This window comes from Protopterus annectens, chromosome 12.part0 (genome assembly GCF_019279795.1).
Source record: "Protopterus annectens isolate FY-2018-M chromosome 12.part0, PAN1.0, whole genome shotgun sequence".
Taxonomy (NCBI): domain Eukaryota; kingdom Metazoa; phylum Chordata; order Ceratodontiformes; family Protopteridae; genus Protopterus; species Protopterus annectens.
Window position 1 is genome coordinate 1,166,731,299 of NC_056746.1, and position 25,459 is coordinate 1,166,756,757.

General features: G+C 35.1%; 1 protein-coding gene across 1 annotated transcript in view; it reads right to left on the reverse strand.

The window, feature by feature from the left end:
- LOC122817052 (bactericidal permeability-increasing protein-like) overlaps positions 1-24,997 on the reverse strand; it is a 442,831-nt gene extending 417,834 nt beyond the window's left edge. The window contains exon 1 of the mRNA XM_044090194.1: positions 24,837-24,997. Within this exon, the coding sequence (XP_043946129.1) occupies positions 24,837-24,948 (112 nt within the window). The 5' untranslated portion in view covers positions 24,949-24,997. The remainder of the gene's footprint in view (positions 1-24,836) is intronic.
- Positions 24,998-25,459: the final 462 nt, after the last annotated feature.

The following is a 25,459-nucleotide window of genomic DNA, read 5'->3' on the forward strand; positions in this document are numbered from 1 at the left end:
CTGAAGACGCTTGAGGTAATGGACATGAAGTGCCTGAGATGGGCAGTAGGATGCACACTGTGTAAAAGGTGAAGTAATTAATGCATCAGAGCATAAGCTAAAGTAGTGCCAATTTCAGAGAAGGTCAATGAAAATAGATAACAGTGTTTTTTGGTCACATGTGTAGGAAGCAGAAAATGATTTGTTAAAAAGATTTGGGAGAGACAGGAAGAAGGCAAGAGGATACAAGGACACTTACCCAAGAAATGTATAGATAATATGTGAGAAAACCTGGGACTGTCAGACATAACAATAAAAGAAATTATGAGAGTGAAGATACGATGACAGAGGTAGTGACAGTTAACTCAACACTGCAATCCCCATGTACAAAATGGGAAAAACCTAGTTGATGATGACTGGGGGAGCCCTGTGCTGAACTGCATGACACAATGGTCTAATCAAGAAACTGTCTGTATTGCCTGGTTGGTGATGAATATACCCAACTCGAAGTTCGCTTCAAGAGTTTGTCCCTTGAAGCGCATTTAAAGATGAAATCTGAACCAAGTCATGAAAGGATCTAAAGCAGGCAACTGTTCCTCTCTAATAAAGTCTTGGTGTATCACAATTTTGCAAAAAACTAAGTCATACACATATGACAGCAGTGGATCATTCATGGCATATGTTTGCAAGCTAACACTCACCATGGCTGCTGTAATGATGAATATGTAGCATAGATCCAGAGGATAGAGACAAATTGTTTCTGGTAGGCATAGTAGCCCATCTACATTTCTATGGTGGCATGTTCTTTATACTCTTTATCATACAGATACCACCATAAATGCAGAAATCACCACCATAACTCTCCTATAGTCATCAATGGCATCCCTTTTTGTAGGCTGAAAATAGCTGCCACTGGTTGGTAATCAGTACCCAGCATAACCCTATAAAGTTATTGGTTGAATTTGTTTACTTAAATGTTATGATAAATGTTTATTTATATGGTTATTTATTTATTTTTTTCTTTGTTGGTAAAATAACATTTAGGTTTAGTCAGAAACCTTGAAAGCAAATGCTATCAGTCTGTATAACAAGAGGTAGACTAACATTCCCAAGTTTGTCTTCAATTGTCAGATATTTCAGGCTTTTTTCTAAGGTTTGCTAATTCCTTTACCACAGGTTGTGACCTGCATAGATTATTTTTTTTCACTCATATGCAGAGAGTAAGAATTTGTCTTCAAAAAGGTCACTCTTATCTCTGCTCCAAGCCCATTTTGTTTTTGCCTGCCAAGGACTCTGGCTGTCTTCTCCCAAACTTCCACCATCAGACCATCAGAAAAAAACAAACACTCCACTTAAGTACATACCACATGGTGATTTCAAAAATAATTTACCAATGGTGTTAGGTTAGTCATTAAGTGGTTAGTTATAAAGTTGTGAAATGACGTCAGCAACAATACATGTAGTAAAATAAAATAATAGTAAGAAGGAAGTGAAAAATATAAATATTTAAATACATTAATAAGTTAAATAAGTGGATGTACCTATAATGTATAAAAGAACACTGTCTAGTCGACATCTAGTAGACAATAGTTTCTCTTACTACATATTAGAAATACTAACCGATGAAAATAATTTATCGAATGCACATGAATAAATTATGTATCACTTATTATAAATAGCATAGGTTCTCCTAGCAAGGTGGTTAACAACACATTCAACACAAATAGTTATTAAAAACATTTGTTTAAAAACTACAATTACAGAATTAAAAAGTTATAATCTGATATAACATATAATCAACGTAAATCCACCATACAACAAAAGGGGCAATAAAACAAGCAACAAGACTTCACAATTTTAAAATACAAGCAATAAAGGTGACTTCATTTAACCCTGGAGGGTTACAGGAGTTCAATCTCAATTGCCAGATCAACTCCTGTCTTTCCAACATTAAATGGTAAGGGCCCCCTTTTATGTTCACTGCAACCTGGCAAATTACTCTAAAAAGGAAGTGGTGTGTTGGATATTTAGAACAGTGCCTAGCCAAAGCATCAAAGGGTGACTTTTTCCTGATGTGATAAATGTGCTCATAGATCCTCTCTTTGAATTTTCTGTCCGTCTTTCCAACATAATATGCTGGGCAGGCTTCACAACTAGCCAAATAGACTACGGATTTTGAGTTACAATTACATCTACCTTTAGTCTTTACCTTGAAGGAACCTACTTCAAATTCTGTTCCTGCTACAATATATTTACAATAATTGCAACTATCACATTTAAATGTACCACCAGATCTACTACAGATCTGTGGTTCCATTTCTAAAATTTGTTTTAAGTTCTTGTTCTTTCTATAAACAAAAGATGGTGAATTACCTAGCTTCTCCAACACATCTGGTTCCATCATAAAGATGTTCCAGTTTCTTTTCAATATAACTTCAATTGCTTTACCTTCTAAGCAAAATGAAGTTACAAAACTGCTTGACATCTTCCTAGTAGTTGCTCCTACATTTTGTATACCATCCTGGTTTATATTGATGGTTACTTCTAAACTCACACCCTCCTCTAAGGTCACTGACCTGCTGGTGGGTCTAAGAAGTGGTTTGTAAAACCCTTCTCTCCTTTTGTGTGCAACTTCTACTAGTTCAAGGACTAATGTGTTTGGGTAACCTCTCTTCAAAAACATAAGTTTAAGGGTCTCACATTCTTCAAGAAAAGTTACATCATCTGTCACCATCCTTGCAGCAAGGACAAGTTGTCCTTTTAGCAAGGATTTCTTCTGGTGTATAGGGTGGCAACTCGTATAATGAAGCATGGAGTTAGAATATGTAGGTTTACGATGAATCCTAGCAACATACCGCTGTTCTTCAATGTTCTTTTTTAACTCAATATCTAAATACGTAATGGTAGTCTCATGAAATGTGTGGGTGAACTTGAAAAAACTGGTGCTGTTGTTAAGGTGTTGTACAAAACTCTGGGCTTCGGATTCAGTACCTTTAAACAATATAAAGATGTCGTCCAAAAACCTTGTGTACATCTTTATTCTGTCAGCCCATTCCCTATCCGAAAAGATGGTCTTATGTTCCCAGCTGGCTAGTACCACGTTAGCATAGCTCCCCCCCACATGGTGAACCCATAGACACACCCATTAGTTGTTTGAATATCAGATTGTCAAACATTACAAAATTGTTAGTTAAAATAACTTCCATTATTTCCTGAAATAACCTAATTTCTCTGCTGTTAGCTCCATGCGCTAATAATCTCTCCACTACCCCCTCAATACCTTCTTCATGAGGGATAGAGAAATATAAATCAACTACGTTTATGTCAAAAACATTACAGCCTCATCATATTTAATGTTGTTAATGGAAGTTAGAAATGCCCATGAGTCTCTACACACTTGCTTTTCATTTACAACATACTTCTTTAAAATAGAGTCAATATATTTCGCACTTGCATATGTAATAGAGCCCCTGGAATTAACTAACGCTCTCATGGGTGGGTTTTTTCGGTCCTTGTGCAATTTTGGCAACCCAAATAATGTTGGTATTTTAGGGCTAGGTTTGGACAAATAATTAAATGTATCCATGTCTATTAAACCATCAATGAATAAATCATTCCAAAAAACAATGTGCCTTTTTGTAAGCCCCATTCATCTCATTGACACGGGATTCAACATAAATGCCACTTTCCGAGACCAGTTGCATCCTTGACTTATAGTTATTTGATTCCATAACCACTAGTCCTCCCCCTTGTCTGGTTTTAAAAAACGGATAGGAAGACTTTTAGTTAAATACAAAACTTTCCTTTCACTCGCATCCATATTAAGTGACCCAATGTTATTTCTGTTGTTTCTCTGCAGAAGTCTAAGGTGAAATTCACATAAATGTTCAAATACACCCAACAACGGGTGCATTGGTGGATTGAATGTACTAGACACTCTCAAACTGTTATTTATAAGACTGTTCTCACCAAACATCAAGTTCAAATTAAGTTTGTGAGCGTAGAGTTTTAAATCTATTAATGCTTCAGGAAGTTTAAAGTGGTTATCCGGAACAAAAGTTAAGTCCCTACTGAAAACGTCACAAAGTCTTGGACCAATGTCATAGTCAGAATAATTATAAATTTTGAAGTCACCTTTTCTGTTATATAAAATAGTGGGTTTAATAGTTGTCTTTTCAACTTGAACTCCTACTTCTTGCCTCCTTTTGCCCTCGTGTTGTACTTGAGTCGATGGTTTTGGTCATTGTTAGAAAAAGAAGGATGGTCATATGCATTGTTTAAAGCCCCACTTAAGACTCTGTTACCTTGGTTTTGGGAAAAGTTGTTATAATTCCCTTCCCTTTCTTCATCAACAGAGTCAACATTAATGTGTTGTTTAGAGAAAGTTTCTGTTACACTCTGATTAATGTTAATACCTTGAATCCCTCTCCCCTGGTTTGTAAATGACTCTCCTGCTCGATCAATAAAGTTCCTTGACTGGGATGGGGGCAGTTTGGGATAAGCAACACCGTTCTTATAGTCATTAATGTCTCTCTTTAAAGAGAAATAATTATATAATTTTCTGAAAAGTACTAACTTAAACATGGATAATGTGAAGTTGGTTATGTTGGACGTTCATTCCCTTTTCACATCAATTCCCAATGACTTGGGGGTTGATATGCTAAGGGAATATTTAACAAAGGATGGCACTTACACACAGACAAAAATAGAATTAATTTGTCTATTGATGGAGCAGGTGCTCATAAACAATGTTATGTTATTTGACCACGTTTTGTATTTACAAAAAGAAGGGGTGGCCATGGGCACTTCCAGTGCCAACAGCTACGCAAATTTAGTCATGTCCTTATGGGAGAATAACAGTATAAGTAATGGCACATGGAACCAGATAATATTCTACAAGCATTTTGTAGATGACCATTTTTGTTATGGGATGGTAGCCAGAAAGAACTTGATAGGTTTTACCATAATGCTAACACCAATACATCCTTTCTAACCTTTGAAATGATGGTTTCAGATAGGGAAGTGGAGTTTTTAGATGTGAAGGTGCTTAAGACAAAAGAGGGGAAAATAACTACTAAGTTGTATTGTAAGAAGTGTCATATAAATACCATTTTGCATCGAAAGAGCATGCACCCTAGATACATTTTTAAAAATGTTGTAAAAGGGCAAACATTGAGAGCATCTAGGTTAACAGCAAGGGACAAGGATTTTGACCAAGAGCTCACTGACCTGAGACAGAGATTTAGAGAGAGGGGTTACACTGACCACATTACAACTGACATAATAGATGAGAGTGCCAAGTTAAGAGACACTATTGGGAAGCCCTACATTTCTGATAATAGGAATAATACAACTATGAACCCTATAGAAAAAAAGAAAGTCCTGAGAGTACCTATCCAATATTCAAGTAATATGTCTCTAATAACAGGAGTCATTAGGAAGCACTGGACCGTTTTGACACACGATCCCAATATAAGGGAGATAGTAGGAGAAAAAACAAGTTTCTCTTTTAAAAACAAAAAGTCTCTGAAGAGACACTTATGTTATCCCATAGAAGCCAAAGAAACATCAATCAGAAACGTTACTACCAAAAAGGGCACATTACCATGCGCTAGATGTAATCAGTGCAGATACATAGATGCTAGTAATAATTTCATGCACCCTGACACATGTAGAGAATATGTGTTCAATGTTCAAGCTACCTGTAATAGCAAGAACATAGTATATATAGCAGTGTGTAATGTTTTTTTGAGTTTCTATGTAGGAGGTTCAGAATATGAGAACATTTATTATACATTAGGAACCAGAATGTGACAAATGCGTTGGCTAAGCATGTGCAAAGTAAGGGGCCAGAGCATACATTTATCTTCCAAGTGATAGAATCAATAAGAGAAAATGATAGAGGGGGGGGGGACATAATAAACAGATCTGAGACTTCTGAGACACGTTGGATTATTAGATTGAGAGCATACAGGGGCCAGGGGTTAAACGATTGAATCCCCCTTAAGCCTGTCTTGCGGAATAGGCCTTTGGTTTGATCATACAAAAGTAATTTGGAACAGTTATATAATAAATAATACCTAAGCACCCTTCTGGTTAGGTACAGAAAGAGAGAAATGTTTGTATGTATTTGTTTTATATTTTTATTTTTGTATGAATGCACTGGTCTATAAGTATGCATACATGAGTTTTATAAGTGTTTTTTATGAATTTTTATTGTGTCTTTACATTCCTACACATGTGGTTATTTGTTATATATGCATTTCTTAAATATGTTTTTATAGTAGTCTGGTTAGGTGCAGAAAGAGAGAAATGTTTGTATGTATTTGTTTTTTATCTTTGTATGAATGCACTGGCCTAAAAGTATGCATACATGAGTTTTATAAGTGTTTTCTATAAGTGTTTTTTATGAGTTTTTATTGTGCCTTTACACTCATACACATTTGTTATATATGCATTTATTATATATGTTTTTATAGTAGTTTGAGCATGTGCACCCTATGCATTGCTTTGATAGAAGGTTTTCATGGGCAATTAACAAGTTAATTTATTTAATTGAATCAATTAAGTTAATGGGCTGATTCAATTTTTTTGTATAAAGTATAGAGTACTGTGATGCATGGTTGTAAAAGGTCTGATGAAGTGGTGTGAGCAGCATCATGAAAGCGCTTACCTACAATAAAGGATTTTTCATCTTTTGACATAGAACTCTGTATTTCTTGGTAAACAATAGTGACTTCTTTGGCTGAGGTTTGGATCGCTAGCTGTTATTCTGTGGTTTACAATTGCATAACTTAATTTGCAATTACTTATCCACCCTAATCCACCACCATAATTAGGACTGGAACCCGAAGTGATGTAACCACCTCCTTCAGTTCCATTAATACTAATGCCATAAACATGTCTGTGTATGTAGTCTTCCATGTTTGGAAGCAATTTTTAAAATTTTTTTTTTTCTAAAGTGGTGTGAAATGACCTTTGTTTTTTGCATAAAAAAGTGTTCACATGACCAAAGGTCACTTTGCACCTTTAGACGGGATCTTTATGATTACTGAGGTCTATGTTTTAGCACCCATGTTTTATTCATGAAAAGTCAGTAGTCACTTTCACATAAGGCAACATTCTGGTCAAAACAGTAATAACCATAAACTTAACAGTCAGTAAGGCCTTAACATTCAAACATTTTTAACAGTACAACAAAACTTTATCCAGTTCTGCTGTTCTTCAGAGCCTTAGGCTTACATAATAACACCATTTTCTTTTCTGTCTCTGCCCTTCTTTCTCTGGTTCTCTGAGTTAGCTAAACCACAGACTGTGTAGTGTATTAACAGCATACAACATTCATACATTCTAACCCTGTATCTTATTCTTTTGGTACTCCCTGCCTTTCTCATCATCGTGAACCAGACATTATTGTTTATTCTCATTTTCTGTTAACCAAAACATTTATCTCACAAAAATTGCTTGTTTAGACAGACTAACAACTTAAAAATGATACCTTCTTGTTTTTCTTCTTTAGATTTAACTAATCTCCCTACACATCTCTTGCTTTGAGATTTATTGTGTAATGTCAGCTCAGTCTCTCTGATTGTTAATCCTCTCTGTTAAATGGTCACTAAGTCTAATGTAACGTGAAACTTTGATTTTCATAGCATGGCATGGCAAGTGTCTTCTACAGTTTCATTCTCTCTTTCTCTCTCTCTCCCTCTCACACACTCACACACACACACACACACACACACACACACACACACACACACACACACACACACACACACACCCTATCACTGAGATGTAGAATGAACTACGTTTTATATATCCAATATTGCTATGTTTTATTATTGCTAGCATTTTTTTCAAGTTTTTTTTTAGCCAGTTGGAAATACATTATGCACATCCCTTTCAAGTCAAAAAATAGATTTTTAAGCACTGTATATTACATCAGCAACTTAAAAACTCCTGATGAAGGGCTCATGCCAGCTTAAAAGCTTGAGCAATTGCAAAGCCTATGTTGGTCCACTAAGAGGTATTACATCATGTATATATTCTAGTGCCTTTGGGTTTTTTGTTAGTGGACCAACACAGCATTTATTTAATGTTTTCTGCCTTGACTGCTTTTAATTTTTTGGGCTACCATTTGGTTCTAGCTGAGCCCTTGACTTTGTACCATTTAGCTGTCTTTGTATTTTATAAGCACTTGTTTAACCTCTGCCAATAAGAATGACATTTTTTTTTATCTGTGTTAAGTTTATTGCTACACTTTACAAAGCTGTCATTTGTAGTATCACTTCTGCTGTATGTCTTTTACCTTCTGTATCATTTAATGCTATTTTTATGCATTCCATGAATACATGGTCATCTTTCATGTTTGGTCTTCATATGACAGTAAACAATTATTTTGCCCATGGTCACTTTTTTACCTATCTAAGCTTTTTTTTTTAATGGTAACTGCTTAAATGATTGTCAGGTTTCAAATGTGGAGACTGGATGACAGGAAATCCGCACTTGCATATACCAAATCTGAAATTGCTATTTCTTGAAATATTTAATCTTAGAGTTGGTATATATATATATATATATATGTTTGGGGGGTGATGCTCAGTGTTCACTCTTTTTCTGTATTTTTGGTCTTTTTTATTATTATAGTCTCAACATTTGAATAGGAAGCCTTTTAATATATGTTATTTAACTGATAGTATGTATGAAATCATTTCTTTTTACATTATTATGAAAATCATTGATAAAAGATCTCCGTTATTCAACTTTGTTTTTAAGTTTTTTTTTTCTGTTTGCTTTTTGCCCTCATGTCTGGTGACTGTTTAGTCTACCCAATCAGGCAGAAGGTCATTTTCAGAGCCATCTTGAGGGGTTATCATTCAAGCAGCCATGAGAGTTGCTTGTGCCTGTGATGATATGAGGTATTGCCATCAATGTCAGGAGAAGTAGGGCAGTTGATGTGTAATATATGCCAGCATAGCTAGCTGGAGTTTTGTAAAGAATTATACATCATTTGTGTATCAAACTGATTTGTAAAGTTGCTTGTGTTGAAAATGTATTTGGAAAGCTGCTTGTGTTAAAATTGTGCCAACAGTGCGGCCTGCTGGACAGGAAAGAAATACAGCTGTATGTCAGGCTGTATTGTAATTGTTGAAATGAATACATTATAATAGAGGCTACTGGAAGAGAAAAGGTTAATGTCAGTCCAGCTAACTTCGAAAAATACACTGAAATTAAATTACCTGGTTTAGGCCATAAAGATTGTATCTTACAGTTCTGATTGCAACCAGAGATGAAATGTCTGTGAAAACCAGGACTAGAATTCCTACTGTATTGTCCTTAAGGGTAAACTAATTGCTATCCTGGAAGGGTGGAAGTTTTGAAATGGTTTTATAGCTTCTAGATGCTATAACACATCTCAGCAAAGCTCTATCTGTGTGTATGGTAACACACACGTGCTAAATTTTGGCTCAGTTTTTAGAAAAAGGGGGTAGTGTGGGAACCAGAGTCAGATGACCAAATGTATGTGATAGCATCCTGTAATCCAGCACTGAAATTGTGTTTTAATACTAGATGAGACAGAAGTCTGAGACCAGTCTTTTTTTGAAACCTGCCAAAGAAGAAAGACCAGTCACCTACTTCATTTTGCCTTGCTTTAGGAAGTAACCCGGGAATAGTAATTCTTTAGATGAGTAAGGAAAATATAGTGAGATTAGTTAAGTACTGTTTTTCTGTATCTGCGTGTAAATATCCATCTGTGTTGTTTTACATATTTCCTATGATTGAAACTCTGGTGTTTATTGTAAATAGAGATTTAGTATGTTCAGGTTCTTTTATTATTTATTATTAAATATATTTCAACTTTTCATTGTGGCTGGTCTTTTAGAGAATATTTTAATCTTTGAGAGTATTTATATTTATTTGGTGACACTGTGGCTATGCCTGAAAGTCTTACTGCATTGATCAAACACTATCATTTGTATTAGTATTAATTTTACTCAGTGTAATTGGGTACTCTTGTAACAGTCCTAAACTAGCTGACTGGTGGCAGTGAATCTATCTTATAATCTGGGCCAAGGAGACAGAGCTAGTAAATCTGTGCCAGCCTTTCCCATGTGTGCGTGTGTGTGTGTGTGTGTGTGTGTGTGTGTGTGTGTGAAAATCAAATCTCAAAGAGTGTGTGTGTTAGCTACTTGGAGCAGGGACACAGAGCACTGGTTTCACAGAGAGGGGTGGTGGAGGACTTAGCTTGGAACATTTGGCTGAGGACTTAACTTTACAACTGTGTCAGGGGAAGTCTTATTTGGGGCTTGGAGAGGGAAAAGGAAACCCACCCCAGAGATTGAGTGTGTTCCCTGTGTGCTGTTAAGGGAAATTGTTCTTGGTGCAGAGAGCTGCATCTGGAAATACTGTGTGTATCTATCTTTGTTCAGAGTAAACATCCCTCACCGGTGTCTGTGGTGAGGATTGAGACTTCTTGATCACTGGCCCAGAGTGGGGGCATCACAGTGCCTTGCTGGTCCTGGTAATGAGGACATCTGTAATTTGGCCTAAACCCTCCCCTGGGTAGAAAGACACATGACCTGTATCACTAGAGGAGCTACAATGCTTTTGCCTATGCAAGTCCACTTGATGGAGGCTATCACCAAACGGCAGCTTGGTGTGCCTCATACATCCCCCCAGGCTGCAGGCCAGCCTCCTTCTTCTAAAGGACTGATAGAGCTCTTGACTGGTTCTGCTTTCTCACCTTGGATGGGCACATGGGCACATCCATACAATCTGCCAGTTCTGTCAAGCATCTAAGTTGCTTACTGAACTCTGATCGCCTGGGTTTTAATCTTTGTATGCCACCAGACTGGCTCCAACTCCCTTTTAAGTTTCCCCATACTACTTCTGGCATGATCCAAACAATTTCTGCACAGTGTTGGCTGTTACTAAGTAGTTTTAAATGTCTCAGGTCAAACTGTGCATTTTGTGTGTTTGCATCCATATTATCTGATTGCTCTTTACTTCCTGCAACTACCATTTTTTGCACATTATGTGATTTTATGCATGCTATCAGACACTCAGTTTTCCCAACAGTATATTTCTATTATCTTTCAGCTTTCACTTTTTCATTATGGCCCTTTTTATTGGCAACTTGTAAAGTCTGTTTTGTTTAAACAATCACATCAATTTTATGTGTCAGTATGCCATGCAGGAAAACATACTTGTTATTAAGAAAGTTAACAGACAGTTAATGCCATATTTAGTCACATCTTGCTGTAATATTAGGGTGTTTTGTCATTGCTGTTTATATTGATACTGCTGTGCTTAATGCTTAATCAAGTGTTATATCTTTCTTTATGAGATGTTGCTTGTATATTTCATTTATTTATTTATCATTTGCTAATTGGGTAAGTTCATCGAACCTTGATAGCACAAACAGTCTTGAAGGGCAAATAGTAAATATCATATACTTGGATATGTGGACAGTTTTTCATAGTGTAGCCAATCAATCAGCACATTTTTGGAAGATGGGAGGAAACAAGAGTACTCAGAGAAAATCCATGCAGACATAAGGAAAACATATAGACTCCATGTAATTAGTGAGAAGAAATCAGGATTGAACCTCAGAAGTAAGAACCGTGAGGCACAGGTCTTGAAACTAAGCTACCGTATATGAAACATAAATGTGTCCTGAGGACATCACTTAGTCTTTCTCCAAACTTGTAATTTTATTTTAGCTTATCAATGTCTGTCACATATTCTGGTTTTATATCTCATTTGATTTCTCTTGTAAAATGTCAGATACACAGCACTGATGTAAAACGTTATAGAGTCAAACTTTTCTGTAAAGTCTGTACAATTTGTTTGAGTACATTTTCATAAGATTTAGTTGGTGCTTTCAAAATGTGTAACAGTCTTTAAATGTTGGTGCTTATCACATTTAACAACCACAGAACTCCTTTTATCATCTAGAATATTAGCAGGTGTACAATAGTATCCCTACTATTTCAGTATAAGCTGTCCCATTTTCCCTGGAAGCATCAATGTATCAGTGTATCTAACATACTCCAGCATTTTAAAAACGTTGGCAGCATTCATAAATGGTGCAAAATCATGTAGGGCTGGTACACATTAGGAAACACATACTACAGCCTTGTGTGAATCAACACACCATGGAACTCCATTGTAAGGACTGCTAAGCCACAGTGCAGTGGAAGATGCACATTAGAGCAGGAAGGCTTGTTTGTGATTCAGAAAGTTGTACAGTGTTGTATACAAGCTTCTTCATCAGCCAGAAAGTATGTGTGTGGAAGTGCACACTATCAGTGTCCAACTGCAGAAGGGAGGCCTTCATCATTCTGTATGAAGCTCAACAAATATGGACTTGTGAAGAGCTGAAAACCATGCAAAGGTGAGATTTTAAGGTGTCCTTAGCTGCTGTGTAACACAGCTGGGGTACAGTGCAGACAACTGCACCGCCACAACCACACTCTAGCAAACAGCAGCAGCATGACATTTCTAAGCCTTAAGGTAAAGCTAATGCTGTGCAAATCAGATGTGCTCTGCAGGCATAGACAATGAGTCTGGTACGTTTAGGGATCACACATGCCCATACCAGACAAACATCTCCATGTAAGAAACACATGACCACTGTAGCACTGCAATACCACTGCCTAGTATAGCAGCTACAGCTTGGGGACTGCAGCTGAGGAAGATCATTCCAGCAGGGATAGCGGAAGTGCATCAGGAATACCTTGTGTATCTAGCATACGTATGGCAGTACGTATGCTAGAAGAAAGTTTTGGCAGAGAGTACTGAAGCCTGATGTGAAGGTTAGTATATATGAACAATGTTTTTTTTCTGTTTAAAAACATTGGGAAACAGGGACAGCAAGCAAGTCTGTAGGTTTTGACAGTACCTGCTTGCACTACAGAGAGACGTGTTTCCCTCCTCCTCTCTAACCTTGCAGGGTAAATGTTCAGCAGATGCCATACTAATTATACTCACTTCAAAATACATATACATGGTATGACTGTAGTGAGCAGCAAAGTTTGTCTTTCTGAATAGTGCCAATGTACTCACTGTGTACTATACATTGCATGCATATAACCCCTTTGTGGGACTGCTCACAGGTTTTGTCAATATGGCATACCTCTCAACTGTCCAGATTTTTGCAGAATGTCCAGATTTTTGCCTAGTATTTTTGGTCTGCTCCTCATAAAATGTGTGGTTTTCTGGATTTCTATGGCAAATCAATGAGGATTAAATTCACTAAATAATGACAAGCATTTGAATTTCAGACTTCATATTCTTCAGAAAATGTATGGTAACACAAGACCTTTTATTCTAGTAGCTTTTTAAGTTTATAAGAGTGCTATCTAAAATTTGTCCCTAATTTTGGGGCTTTATTCCCCCATTATTTTTGGATTTGTCCAGATTTCTGTGCTAAGAGGTTGAGAGCTATACAATATGGTGGCCTGTCGACATTTTCCCATTTTACGATCTGGTATTTCCTACTACAAATGAATTGTTATTGAAGCATTTAATAATACACTAGCACTAAATGGCTGTAGTTTTATATCATAATGCATTCTTATATAATTTATTCTTGATTCAAAACACTGATTCGCCTATTCATATGAAATGTGGTTACACAAATTTATAGTTAATAGGAGATTCAAATTGCTTGTTTGCCCTAAGTAACAGAGTTTTATTTTACTTTGAAACTCTGATTGTCTTAGCACATCCAGTTCACTTGAAATATCTGCTCACAAATTCCTGTTCTAACTGGTCTGTTTTGCTTTTTTACATATTACAATCTGTCTTTGCATCAAATCAATTACTAGTCCTTTTGTTTGTGCACACATTCACAATTTATTCAGAATACTTCTGCTGAAAATTTTTTACAGCAATGTGTGAAAATTGTTTTTCCCCACTGTCAATTTTATTAAACCATTGAAAAAAGAAGACTACATCCAGAACTAGCAGACATACCACTCTTGAAACAGAGCTGTACTCAAGAACATAACTTTACAAAAACAAATCAGTGTACCAATCCATTTTCAAAATGTATATGGTTTTACAAGTACAGTGAGATCTTTAGTACATCTTCCATTTAGTTCTTAAGCGCTTCTCAATTATCATGTCAGTTGTCACAACATATTATGACTTTCTGTTTATTAATGTGAAAGTTAAGATCTTTACTGAAGTACTTTTGCCTCTTTTATGGTAATCCTCCATTTCCCCAAATTGTATATGTACAGGGAGCCCACTTAATTATGATCTTGTCCTTAGCTTTCACATCACATATTCTATTATCTAAGGCATATATTTCTAATGTTATCTTTATCCCATATTTTCCAGATGGAGGTTCCTTTGTTTTCCATGTTCTTGTTATAGTCCTCTTTGTGACTAACATTAGCAATTCTAGAAGAGACTTCTTTATGTGAGCACTTTATCTGTCTCTCCTTTGGGGAAATGATCAACAAAGCTGGAGTTTGTTACAACTGTTAACCCCATATATCCCCACATACCCTTCCCAGTTTCTCCTTAAAATCTGCTAATCTTGTGTATCTCCAGAAAATATGTTCCCATTTTCCCCAAATCTCTCCTTTCATGCTTCCAACAATTAGAGCTTGCTGCTGGAAATATTCTGGCTATTTAGGAGAGGTATAAATAGTTTAAAAAAGGTATTAATATACAAAAAATGAAATCCTCTTGATTTAATAGCATACCTTGAGGATAACAAAGCCTTTTACCACATTTACAGAGAAATGGTGGTCTAGCCATCTCTTTTCCACATGTTTATATTTTTCTAACTCTTCAGGAACATAGAAATCTTTTGCAAGTATAACTGATTATACAACTTCTCCAGGAGCTTCTCTGCATGTAGAAATTGTTTTGTTTTTCTCTCATTTCATTCAGTAGTTTACAAAATTCACTTTGGTTACCTGTCGCAGCATTTGGTCATCATGCTGCATTTTTTGATGCGACATTTGCTATATATCATTGTTAATTTTATCTCTTGTACTATTATTTGATAATAGCTTAACACTGTTCCTTTTAGCAGCAACCCTTGTATATAAGTTTAGTGTATATTGTCTTTTCATGCTATTAGAACATTATTAATTTCCACTAAGTGTATACTGTTTTCTAATACATATAAACGTACCTTTCATAGATTCCTGAATTGCAAATGTTTGCACACTCTGTTATCCGAATTCTGCACTATACAGCAGGGCATATTGTTTATATGACATCAGCACTTTCATAAATATGCTGACTTGCTGAAGAAATAACTCCAGCCAAAAGCACCAACATGTTTAAGGAAGCAGCAGTGTGGGCTAACAAATGTAAGTGTCTCAAAACACAAAATTAAGACTGTATTTTTCATTTGGGCCAGTTAGTATGCACATAGCTATATAGTGCAGGCCTGTTGTCATTGTGCCAGACAGGCCCTAGACATTGCACTTGCTAGCACTGAACTAGTATCGATGATCTTTCACTGCCTAAAATGTTGCTATTGACATTTCACTGTCTAAAAGAACAATGCCTTTCAGAATTACACAACTAATAATAACGTTTGAGGGCTCTACATCCTATGGAAAGGCCATAAGAAATTGTTAAAATTCCATTTACAGATAAGATGCTCCCTTAATCCAAATTCCAGTGAATTCAAAAGGTAGCATATATGAAAACATTCAAACTGTATTATGTTTGGGGGACATCTGAGATGGCTGCATACTGAGTAACAGCTTAATTTCTGCTCTACCAGTCACAAAAGGTGAAGAAAAAAACACTGTCTGGGAAGAATCTTGCAGCTGATCAGCAAAAAAATTGTTCAAGCTCCAGCTTTGGTGCAAGACATGACTTCCAGTAATCTAAAGGAAAAAAAAAATAAGTCAAATGTGCTCAGAGCTGATTACAAAAATGAAACACTGAAGGAGTATATCAACTCAGATAAGAAAAGGCTGTAAAAATTGAAGAAGCTTTAAACAGATATTCAAATGGGCTGATAAAACTGAAAAAAAAATCAGAGTTTGACATGAAGAAAAGGCTGGCTGAGTATGAGTGCTTAAGAAGAGATGTTTCAATAAATGGTAGAATTATAGGACAGAGCACATAGGGAAAAGCTAAGATTTTCTGCTGTAGCAGAGAAACTGGAAGGAACAGACTGTAGTAATTTTATGAAAGTACAAATAAGCAACTGAACTGGTATTCCACAGTAGGAGCTGTTAACTGAAAGGGCACATAGTGTTATCCTCCAAACCTGGCTATAAGAAAGCAACCTAGACCTTTAATATTAAATATGCAGTCCTTACCAACAGAATAAGTTGATTCTGACAAAACTGTGGCAGAAGGAAAAAAATGTACTAAAAGTGGGAGAGAGTAGAGTATTTGTGAAAAATTACTACTCACTATACACCAGGCAGAAGAAGAGTAAATGTATTCTAGCAATCAGGGAACATCAAGAAGCAAGTATGAAATTCAAGCTGCTGTATCCAGCTATTTTCAGAATATTTTTTTTTCTGGGGGTCAACATCATTCTTTGATGTAGAACATGCTAAGGAGGAAATACAAACGTTTGCCCAACAAAAAGTTATCAAACAGAAGGGCATTTGGGTTCTTACTCCTCTTATAATAAAGCCATATAGAGACTATACCAGTGAAATATTTAACAGTGTTCGAAAGGAAAATGCTTGAGAGACAGAAAAAAGCACAAGAGTTGACTAGAAGAACCAGGAGTACATTGGAAATGAACCAGTGATTGGATTTGGGAGATAAAGAGCAACAGGAAGAAAACCAGCAACATGGAAATTGATGAATAAAAGTGGGATTACAAAGCATTAATTACATTTGTGATGTATGATGGAACAAGAAAACCTGTAAATATTGAACTTTTTTGACTTAGTTAAACTTGTAGGTGACTCCAAAGCATATGCCCTACCTCATGTCATTAATCTTTGGAAGGAAAAAGTTAACTGTAAGTAAAACAAAATGTTTTTCTTAACATTAGTTTTATAATACATGGCATATACTGCATACTGTAATGTAAATCTTTTTCAGTTACTTTTGTGTGTAGTAAGGATACTAACTTAAACAAGTGCCACACTTTTTTCCTTCTTCTTTCTTTCTTCTTGTTCACTTTTAAGAAATGTAGGGACTGAAATGTAAAAAGAGAAGAAAGCATAGCCAAAAGAACATGATATAAGTAAAAGTGACATGCCTTTCCTTATTTTTGTATAGGTCAAGGACTGGATTAAGGTCCTTGTTTTGATAATACATTTTAAAGGGAAGGAAATAAATAAAATAACACTGAATATAATGAATACTGAATAGTTTTTCCCTCTAGCACATAAATGTTTATACTGCAATATGTGTTGTGGAAGGCAATCTGATAAGGGGCAATAAAAACAGAATACTTCTTTCTTTTAATGGCTAGGAGTTTCTTTTTCTGAATGCATTCAAGTTATTTTCTTCATTCAGAAGAGGAATAAATGTAAGTCAGAAACATTCAGCACTCAGTGCAAGTAGAAGTACATGTTGTATCATGCATCTTAGCAAGGATAACCTTCATTATAGGTTAATTCAAGCCCGTGAATGTAGCTGTCAATCTGGGACAATTGTTCATATTAGGAGTCTTAAAGTTCATTATTTAAAGATATACATATTTTTATGTGTTAATATTAAGTTAGGTTTTGGGGGTGTTCTGGGGGGGTGTTTGTTTTTTGAGAGTATAAGATATGACACAGGTTCAAATAGATATGTCAAGAAACAATTGCATAAAAGATCAACCTGCCAAACATTAATGTATGCAAGTAACACAGAAGCTGAAACTATACATTAAAAAAACAAAAACAAACTATTATACATAATAGGTGGGAATAATAGCTTCTTATCATAATGGCAGTTTCCATATTATATTTAAATGTGAATAGTCTCACAGGCATATACAGAAAAAAAGTAATGCACTATTTTAAAAAATGCAGAGTGCAAATAGCTGTGCTACAGGAGACAGATTTGGAAAAAACTGAGCATGTGAATTTGATAAAGAATGGATTTCAGGATGGTTAATTGGTGGAATATCTACAACAAAGAAAAAGAGGTGTACTTATATTAATTGTGAAAGGAGCTGCAATAGTGCTGGAAGAGGGAAAAATAATAATGGTAGATTTGTAGTAATAAGGGGCTAGTGGCATGGGAGGAAGATTATGCTGGCATGTGTCTATATTCCACCTAAAACTGCTACAGTGGAACTTAAGAAAATTCTGGGAGAAATAATTAGCTTTCAGCAGGAAATATTACTTATAGGTAGGGACTGGAATTTGATTTGCAACACTGAGGATGTATCTGAGGGCCCTAGAAGTGAAAATATAAAAAGAAGGTAGATTTTTGAAGAATTTATAAAAAATATTTGGTATGGAAGATATGAATTCAATAGTAGGCATTTGAGGAGAATTTACATATTATTCCTCATGGTACAAAAACTGGGCTAGGCTGGACAGAAATTATATTTCACAGGAATATGTGGATTTAATTCAAAGTTTTGATATGCATCCGATAACTATTTCAGATCATGCTTCAATAATAACTAAAATAAAAATGCAGGGTAATGAAATAAAAATGAGACACTGACACTTCCCCAACTAGCTGTTAAAAAGAGAGAAATTTAAGGAAAGGTTAGTAGAAATTATTCAAGAGTTATTAGAAAAGATAAATATTTCTTCAGAAAACATAGATAAGGAGTGGGATAAAATTAAAGTGGAATTTAAAAATAGGGTGGAAATAAAAGAAAAAGAGATATGGTTGAGAAGTAACAAAAATATTTAGAGGGACTGACAAAGGTTAAAGTTTTGCAGAATAGGGGGAATCTCACAGAACAAGAAGAGGTACAGTTGCAAAGTGCTAAAGAGAAAATAAGGGACTACCTTGATAATATGCATGAGTTTAGAAAGACTGCTGTTAAGAAATTGTTTTTGATAATAACTCCAGAGCACAAAAACTTTTAGCACAACTCTTCTGACAACAGAAAGTGGAAAGGGCTGCGGTCAAGCTTAGAAAGCCTATAACAAGGAAAATAAGCAGATATACTGTAGAGGTATTAGAAATATTTTGGAATTTTTTTTAAAATCTGTATAAAGCAGAGAAATGTGAAAATCAAGAAAAAAAGTACACATGGAAATGTTTATGGAAAAATTAAATAGGTCAAAGTTAATGGTAGGTGAGGCTTAATTACTGACAGGATAGCAAGAGATGAGATAAAAAGGGTGAGGTATAACTAATCTTCAGGAAAGTCCCCAGGAATGGATGGTATTCCTGGGGATGTTTGGAAGCTAGGAGCGAATAAAGTGATAAAGATCAAGAAAGTTTTGTTTAATAGTACTTTAAAAGAAGGAGAATCGCCAACATCCTGTAAGAAAGCAATGGTGACTGTAATACCTAAAGATGATAATGACCCATCAGATCCAGCTTCATATAGGCCCACTTCAATTCTAAACCATGATTATACAGTGTTTATGTCTGTAATAGTTAAAAGAATGGCAAAGGTGATGCCAAATTTAATAGACATGGATCAATATGGCTTTGTGGAAAAGAGGCAAACATTTGACAACATTAGTAGAATAGTGATGATCCAGAGAGAAGCAGAATGTAAGAAAATATATCTGTTTTTGGTGGGTCTTAATGCAGAGAATGCATCTGACAGAGTAAGCTGGGATATTATGAATAGGGCAATAGAAGCATTTGCATTCCTTGATAAAAATATAAAGTTGATTAGGAGTATATATGAAGAATCAGAGGCAAAAATTAAAGTATCTGTGTGTGTGTGTGTGTGTGTGGGGGGGGGGGTTCATCCCTGATAAGTTCTGTTTCAGCAGAGGAAGCAGGCATGGGTGTCATCTTTCCCCTTTATTATTTGTGTTATATTTGAACCGCTGGAAAAGAAACTAAGGAACTCAAATATCCAAGGATATAATTGGTATGGTAATGAAGAAAAGTTAGATTTATTTGTAGGTTATATTATTTTATACCTGATAAAACCAGAAAAGTACATTTCAGTGTTGAGAAACATTCTAAGACAATCTCAAGTCTTTTTGGGATACAAAATTAATGAAGATAAAACAAAGGCAATAACTGTAAACTATGTGCCCACGCACAAACTGGTTCAGCAATACCCATATTTATGGGGACATGATAAAATAAAGTTCTTAGGAGTATGGATTAAATATTATTCTGTTTTGGCAGCTAAGGATATATGGGAAGAGGCTAAATAAAAGATAATAGAAAAACTGAGAAGCTGGAAGCTCTGTTTTATGGATATGGACAGCAGGATACAAACAGTTAAAATATTTTAGTCCCTTTAGTTTTATACACTGGTCAGGCATATTTTTATCAACCAGAGGAAAAGCTGTGGATGGAAATTAATAAAAAGCTGAAGGATTTTACTTGGGAGTGGAAGAAGGCAAGAGTCAAGTGGGATCATTTGATCCTTCCAGTAGAACAAGTTGGTTTGGGATTAGCTGATTTGAATGGGTATTTCAGAGTTTCATAGTTAAGGTTGCTATAAATAGCAGAAGCAGAAAGCTATAATTCAAAGTGGAAAGGGATGATGATGAAACAGGGGAATCCTCAAGAAACAAGGAGAGACTGGGATTTTAGATGTAGATCCTTAAGGAGAATAACAATAACCATACAGAATATTATATTCATAAAGTAACAGAAAGTATTCTAAGAATTAAGCCAACACGGCGATGGTGAAAAGAGGTTTTGCCAATAGGGATGACTGCAATTAGAGGTACATAGAACAGGTAAGAGGGAACTGGAATTTACTGGAGAAAACTGGCAAAGGAGCCCAGGTACTGGGAGCAAGTAATTAGAGAGGGAGAGGTAACAGAATGGAAAGAGGCCAAGAACTCATTTGGATTGCAGGCTGGAGATTTCCTTCCATATCAAGGACTGAAATCAGAGTATAGGCAAAGAGAAAGAAATAGGGAGGTCCTAAGTGAAAGACCAGCACTGGTAGTGTTTTTAGCAGAACCTAGAACAGAAGCTGCTGTTGAAAAATGGATAATTATTATGGCATATAAAATATTGCATGATAACTATAGGAATCAATCAGAGGAGGTTAGAAAGGATTGGGAGGAGATACTGTATAAGCAATTCACAAAGAAACAATGGGGAGATAATATGTATGTCTGCCAAATATGCAACAAAGTCTAGAAGATTTAGGATCTTTGATTAGAAGTGTTTGCAAGGGTATTTTTATACCCTGAGTAGACTCCATATCATTTTTCCTGAGGTAGATTGTAAATGTCAGTGGTATGATGGGGGAGAAAGAGGCAATTGATAACATATTTTTTAGGACTGTAATGAGTTAGCAGGCTTTAAAAATTCCCTGCAGACTACTCTAATAGAAATACTGGGTGAGCAAATTGGTGTAACTAAGGAAATTATATTTTGAGAGCTAAGATACAGAATTGGAATTGCCTAGTCAAAGTAAAACCTTATTACATTTAATTCTGGTGGCTGCCAAAGCAGCAATTACTAAAAAATGGAAATAAAAGTATAAACCAATTGTGACAGAAGTAGTGAATATAGTAACAGAGATAAAACAACTGGAGTGGACCTTTTAGAAAAGGGTAGGAGCAAATTACATAGAAAATATGGAAACTGTGGGAACAATACATGCAGAATAACATTTTGGAGGAGGAATAAGGTTTAATGGAAGGCAGGAATTGAATTAGCTTTGTAGTGTTTGACTGATATGGACTAGATAGATTACAAATGAGGTGTAATGTTTGCGAATGAAAATATGTTAATATGGTTTGTTTTCATTTATGTAAATGTAGGATTGTCTATGTCATAAGTGATAATTTAATAAAGATAGTTCTTGTTTAAAAAATGTATTATATATAAGCGTTGTATTACTGAATATAGTTCTTGGAAATTTAGATGAGAGCATATACAATACAAAAATAGTGTAGCAAATGGTAGAAAATTAAGGGACTATTATTATGATGGATTAAATAAGAAAGACTACCATATTACCAAATGTAAAAGTAATATTGAAATAAAAATGAGAACAAGCCACACTTCAACCAAAGGGAATGTGCCAACAAAATGTATTTAAGAGCAACAGCAGTTGATAAACCTACCCCATACACAATACCAAAATAATAAACAAGGTACAGTGCCCGACAAAAATGATACCCTAGAATATATCACGTGGATATAGCCAAGTATAATCATATCACAAAATCAGAATGAAAAATAAACAACTTTATGAATAATATCTGTAACATTTCAGATAAAATGCATAGATGTGCATCATAATCTCCAAAAATAAAGCCTAACACAAATAATCATGCAGAGTGAAGCATGACCCTTGACACCTTAAAATATGTGTGCAACTGTGGGCACATACTTATGTTTGCTAATATGTAGTTAGCATATACTTGTCATGGATTATGTGTGGTCATATGTCAAACTGCACTTCATCATGTAATGTTTTGCTAGTGCTGCTTCTGAAGCGAGCCATATTTCAGAAAACTGGAAAGCTTTATTTGTGCTGGGAGGTTGTTCCAGTTGATGTTGCTCAGTTATTATAATCAGCTGTACTATCACAGCTGTGGAAAACAACATTTTGTACAATTGCAGTGGTCTCAGAGTGAAAAAGGCTAATGTGTTGTTAAATATTCAATCAGATCCTTCAGATAATCATGGCCAGATGAAATAGATTAGTATTCTGCAGAAGCCAGTCTGAAATTTTTAGTTATATGTTGAGATTCTGTATGACCAAGAAACAACCATTTGTCATACTATGGTCATTAAACAACACTGAACACAGTCTTATTTGGTGACACTCATGTCAGCCACCACAAAAACCAGCAACAGAATAGTTATTATTGTTATTATTATTATTGTTATATTATTATTGTTATTATTATTATTATTATTATTATTATTATTATTATTATTATTATTGTTATTATTATTATTATTATTATTATTATTAGTATTATTATTATCACTATGGTGGTTGTTATAGTGTTGTTTAAGTACCCTGTAGTAACTGGTAAATATGTAGTATTGGATGGCAACTTTTTTTTTTTTTTTTTTTTACTATTATAGTCTTACATATGAAGGAAAGAAATGTGCATTTAAAGAACAAAATTATGACACTATGCAATTCTTGTTAGCCTGACATAGATTGCTATGAAATACAATTAAAAAAAGAAATAAAGAAAAACTATGCTTTCTGGATTTCAGAAATAATGTAACTATCTGTACTAACCTATATGTATGAAACATGGCATTTATTTTACAGAAATTATTACTTTCCATTCACTTTTTAAGGATCATGGTTAATTCTTTGATTAGCCTTGAATCTCTGGTGTGGTTACAGAGACAGATTAAAAAGTGTTGCATGTCATTTTACTTTGCAGTTTTAATCTGTAATGGAAATTTGCCAGCTGTAGTTTGTAATTTTATTTATTTTGTGTTGTTGGATGGAATGGAATTGCCAGAAAGCTGTCAAGTGCAATAACGTAGATAGCGATGATTATAAAGTTTTATTACAGAATCATGCAGAAATCAGTCCATTGATTCATTCACATCTTGTCATCTTAAAATATAGAACAGCATAAATGAAACAAGCTTGTCATAGCACAGACTCTTATTTTTTATTTTATTTTTTTTGTGCTTTTTGTACTGCATTTAAGTCTTGCAGTGTCCATCTGCATATTGCATGACTTTAGCAATCAAAACATTCCTGAACTATGTCTGAAAAGAAACACTTAGATCTCTGCTGTCGTGGAACCCATTACAGCCATTTCCCTTTTCTGCTCATCTAGAGCATGTGTGTAGCCAGCAGGGTCTTCAGCCTAACTTACCTCTGAGATCAGCAGGCAAATGTTTCCTATGACAGTCAACTGCCTGCAAAGTGACATGATACCCTACTGTTATGCTACTGTGTACTACTGGTGCAGCATATCTTACTTCTGAGTGTTTCTCTGGGTTGACAGAACATATCACTACCACCCAAGAGACTTACAACAGGTCAGTCACTAAAACACCACCCAAGACAGTTAGACCACATTGACATTGCATTACCACAAAGTCAAATGCAATAAATACGGCACAACTAACTGAGCTATTAAGAAATGAGTTAAGTAACAGAACACTTTATTCAAACACTTCTTATAACTGACTTTCTTAAAGCCGTAGGCTGTTTTTTTTTCTCATTGTCAGTGTCTAAGATACCAGTGTGACTAAAACAAATTTTATTAAAATTACATCAGAACTCATTCTTAGTATGCAGAACTCTTTCCTCTTCAGTTCAGTTAAAAAAAATCAGAATGCTTCCCTTGAATAGCAAAGAAAACTGCAGGCATGTCCACAGTTTAAATGAGAGTTAAACAGTTTGCGCTATGTACCTAACTATTCTTAAAATAATTTGTTGCAAACTCTGCCTCTATAAGTGTACGAAGTAATTCCTAGACTATTACTTCAGTTATGACAGATAAGTACCCTTTATAAGGCTGGTAAAAGTGAAAATAAAGCTGAGTGACATAAAAGTGTACCAAGATTTAGTAGTAAGTACAAGAGCTAAAACTGAACATTGTGTGCCACATTACTTTGCTTACATCTTATAGCTTAAAGATGACTAATATTTTGTTAGAATCAATTCATTTCTAGTTTATAGAGCAAGTAGAGACTGTCATAAGCACAAAACTGTACATTTATTTGCCTTGCTTTCCTAAAGCTTAATATATAGCATGATACACGTTACACAGTTACATGTATCACTATTAGGAATGAATATGAATGTAAAGAAGAAAAAAAAAATAAACTAATTGCAAAAATCTGCATACCATAATCAAGACCTTTGTTTGTTATTCTTGCTGCAAAACCTGGATTGGTAGCCCAGGCTGTGGCTGAATAAGTTGCTAGCAGCCAGAGTCCAAGAACCATCCACCAGCGCATTGTACGTTTCGAAGGTTCACTATGTGGCAGATGGTAATCGTGAGATGAACTTTTAAGAGGTATGCCCCATATATAGCCTCATCATCTTGTAACCAACATAAAACCAGGAACTGATGTAACTTTCTGAAATAATAAAAGGGAAGTCAAGATGAAAAATAAACATACTGAACATATTATATTTTCATGGTATGACTTTTTTTGTATTTTAATTATCAGCTTATTTGTGAGATGCATGCACATTATTTGAGCAGATTTCTTTTTTAAGAGAAAGGGAACATTCATATAAAGTAACGATTTTATAAATAAGCTATTTTATAAGCGTTTACAAGTGAAGAGATCTACCTAGATTAAATAATCAAGTTTAAAAGGAAATTAGACCCTCATAAAAATGCTCACTTATGTGTTATATATTAAAATCTCCTGTGACTTCTATTTTTGTGTACAAGGAAATGCATTTATCATAATGTATATTAGATGATAGCTAAAACAGGAGATTGTAAAGTACATTAAT